The sequence below is a fragment of the Anneissia japonica genome, unplaced genomic scaffold (assembly GCF_011630105.1).
Source record: "Anneissia japonica isolate Jap-2015-1 unplaced genomic scaffold, ASM1163010v1 scaffold287960_len3192837_cov198, whole genome shotgun sequence".
In the NCBI taxonomy this organism is placed as follows: Eukaryota; Metazoa; Echinodermata; class Crinoidea; order Comatulida; family Comatulidae; genus Anneissia; species Anneissia japonica.
The window spans coordinates 1,120,040-1,123,239 of NW_022712725.1; the positions used below are offsets into that span (position 1 = coordinate 1,120,040).

A 3,200-nucleotide genomic window follows, 5' to 3' on the forward strand; every position below is an offset into this window, starting at 1 on the left:
CTATATGATAAGTGGAACTTATTGTTATAATATTAAGTGTTTATTAAAACATGTATTTCTTGCAGAAGAAGAAGCTGCTAGAGAAGAAAGAAGGCAATATCTAGAAGGTATATATTTACATTTTAAAATAATTTTTTCTATATATATTTGGTAATAACACATAAAAATCACATATCTTTGATAAAAGAGTTAAAACGATAAGTTATCCTGCTAGTATCCCCACTGCATTATCTTGATACATCATCTTCATCAATTTTGAGAATTACAATTAGAGAAAAATAATTAAATATTTTAATGATTCCTTGAGATAAATATACATGAATGAAAATGTGATAATCATTTGGTCTAAGGCTCTGTCCAAATTATCAAATTCTGTTTGACAGAAAACTATTGTAAGACCATATATAGTCATGATGTGATGTCATCATGACCATAGGCATGTCACATGTTTTTGTCAAATAAATTTGTAGACAGGGCTAAAACACTTTTAGAGCATTATTGACATAGGTGAACCTGGGACCCAAACAACTCCTTGTTCAGAACACACATTATCTATGCACAGTTTACCAATTTAATCATGGCATTTGTTAATGTTTGTCAATGGAATTTGAAGATCAGGGTTGATCAGTCACCAATTTTTTTATTTATTTATGTCTTTTTTTTACATAATGGCCTAGGCCTTCTTTTAGGATTCATTGCCAGTCATAGCTCGCCCCATGCATTTTCTTTGATAACATTAAGTTATCAAATTTAAAGCTTGAAAAATGGCCTATGAAACATCATGCAAATATTTTGGGTTCTGTTTTGGTTTTGAAAAAGAGCATTTGTGTGCTAGTCAGGCTATTTTTTGGCCTTACTATTGGTTTCTCAATTGTTTGATTTTTTTCAGAAAAATTGAGGGAGCAAAAAGAAGCTTTGAGGGAACGTCAAGAAAAAGAAAGACTGAGTAAAATTCATAAAGCTCAACATTTGGTTGAGGTCTACGAAAATCAAAAGAAGGCCGCTGAGAAAGGTAGCGTACCAAATTGGGATACATAAAATAACTGTTTTGTTCAGTTATCTAGATGAAACACAGTTTTTTATAATAAACAACACTTTTACAAAATCAGGGTGCCCATTACCTTTGGACTGCCAAAAGTGTTATGAAATCATAAACATTAAAAGATGTATGCATAATATAAATATATATAAAACTGATGAGAATATAAGCAGTTGGTATGGTAAAAACTTTTTATTTTCAGAGCTTGAAATGATGCAAAATGAACAAGAGATGATTATGCAGATTCTTAAAGATCAGCAACCTTTCGCTGCTAATGCCCACAAGGCTACTGTTGAGCCCAGTTCTGAAGGCACTGCTGACACGGTCGACGAAGAAGATGACGATGAAGCAGATATCGGCACAGATAATCCCGTTGTTGATAAAGAAGTTGAACAAGTGTTAAAAGAAATACTGAAATTTCAACCGAAGGACTTGCAGAAAATGGTCGGTGCTGCCATGGGATCTGTATTAAACAGCGTGAAGGCCTTGGATGAAGTAATAGGTTAGTCGAATCAATTGAAAACTAAATTAGTCCAATTTGATAACAAACAAGTAAGCAGTGCAACATACCCTGTATGATTGTTTTCCCCTCAGGAATTGAGGATGAAGATGATATGGATGAAGAGGAAAGACAACTGGTGAAGCAATTCAATAAGCTACTCGCATCCGTCAACCGAAACCTACCAGAAACAGCAGACGAAGAGGAAGAGGCACTTGAAGAGCTACACAAGAAATCCAAAGATGCCAAGCTACCGCAAAGTTCAGAAACCAAGCAGTTTTACAAGTACTTAAAGAAGTTCCAGGATGAGGTAGTAGATGCCGCAGAATCGGAGGAGGAGGCAAGCCGTCTGCTAAAACTTGGCAACCAAGTCAAGAAAGCTTATGAGAATTTGGATAGACTGTCTATGGAATTTGAAGATGTACGTACATTCAAATAATAATTAGCATTTTTATTTCAAGTAGCAGTTGTATGCAGTCATATAAGTGTATGAACATTAACTTACTAGAGACATATTTGTTTAAAATAAGACAGTAAAAGTATATATTTGAAAAACATATTAATATAAAGATACTAGATACGCAATTCAGGACAATGCTGCGAGTTATGGGTTATTCACCTACCTTTACCTAAAGTTGTCTTGTATTTATTTCCAGATAACAAATGAAGAAGCACAAAAGGCTTTTAATGTAGAGGATTCTGTAAGTATCATGGATATCAACATAGATATGTGTTTGTCACATTTGATTTGAATTTATTTGGAAGTAATAAAAAATCAATTCAAAAGGTGCATAAAACAAAAACACTTGCATGGATAACCCGTTGGGGTCTACTTCCCATACAAACGTTGATAAACAAACTATCAAAACACCATGACAACAGCTCTCCCATGGGCAGGAAATATACCATTATACTTGGTCATTTTGGTAGCATTAATTTCTATAGCCCCAGTGTTGTGAACACTGATAGCGCTCGAAGCAAGGACAGTAGCCCATACAGTAACATCCTTATCGTATAAGGCTCATTTCGTGTCTGTGCGGTCACTTGGAAAATCCACTACTAGCAGTTTTTGTCGATACACCACAGGGGACTGACTGTGTGGACTTGTACACCAGGTGGCCCCTACTCAAACTTGGTTCTTTAAAATGCATGCAAGCCTATTGTGTCAACTGGGCCTGTGTCAACTGAGAAAACTTATTCCACCACAGAGACAATGGGCGAGCATGCCATTGAAACCAGCGTGGATATTATGGTCATAGGCGTAGATCCCGGGAATGGGGGATATATCCCCCCAATATTTGACAAGGGGGGGATGGTCCATTGTATCATACCCCCCAATATTTTGGCTATGTATGGGATAAAATGGAACTTTACACACTTCAAAAGACTGTCACAGAAATAATTTGCGCTGTCTTATGCGCTTACAAAGATGAAAATTAGCATAATGTAATGTTGATAACAAAATTATTTTATCTGGTACCAATCTAAGCTCTTCTTTCCTTAGATGTTAGATGTGCTTGCAAAGAGAGCCTCTGAAGGGTGTGTACGACATCAGTAATGTTATGTCAATTCCAAGAATGTTTAAGGTTATATCGGTTGATGAGGAATATATTGATTAGGCCTATAATAGCAAATTGCATCAATTTATTTTGCGAAAACAAG

At 35.5% G+C, this 3,200-nt stretch overlaps 1 protein-coding gene across 1 annotated transcript in view; it reads left to right on the forward strand.

Moving 5' to 3' along the window:
• The window catches only part of LOC117107979 (protein OS-9-like), a 25,737-nt gene that overhangs the window by 10,272 nt on the left and 12,265 nt on the right, over nt 1-3,200 (forward strand). The window contains exons 5-9 of the mRNA XM_033249791.1: nt 66-107; nt 890-1,012; nt 1,242-1,541; nt 1,634-1,959; nt 2,195-2,239. Coding sequence (XP_033105682.1) covers nt 66-107; nt 890-1,012; nt 1,242-1,541; nt 1,634-1,959; nt 2,195-2,239 — 836 coding nt within the window. The remainder of the gene's footprint in view (nt 1-65; nt 108-889; nt 1,013-1,241; nt 1,542-1,633; nt 1,960-2,194; nt 2,240-3,200) is intronic.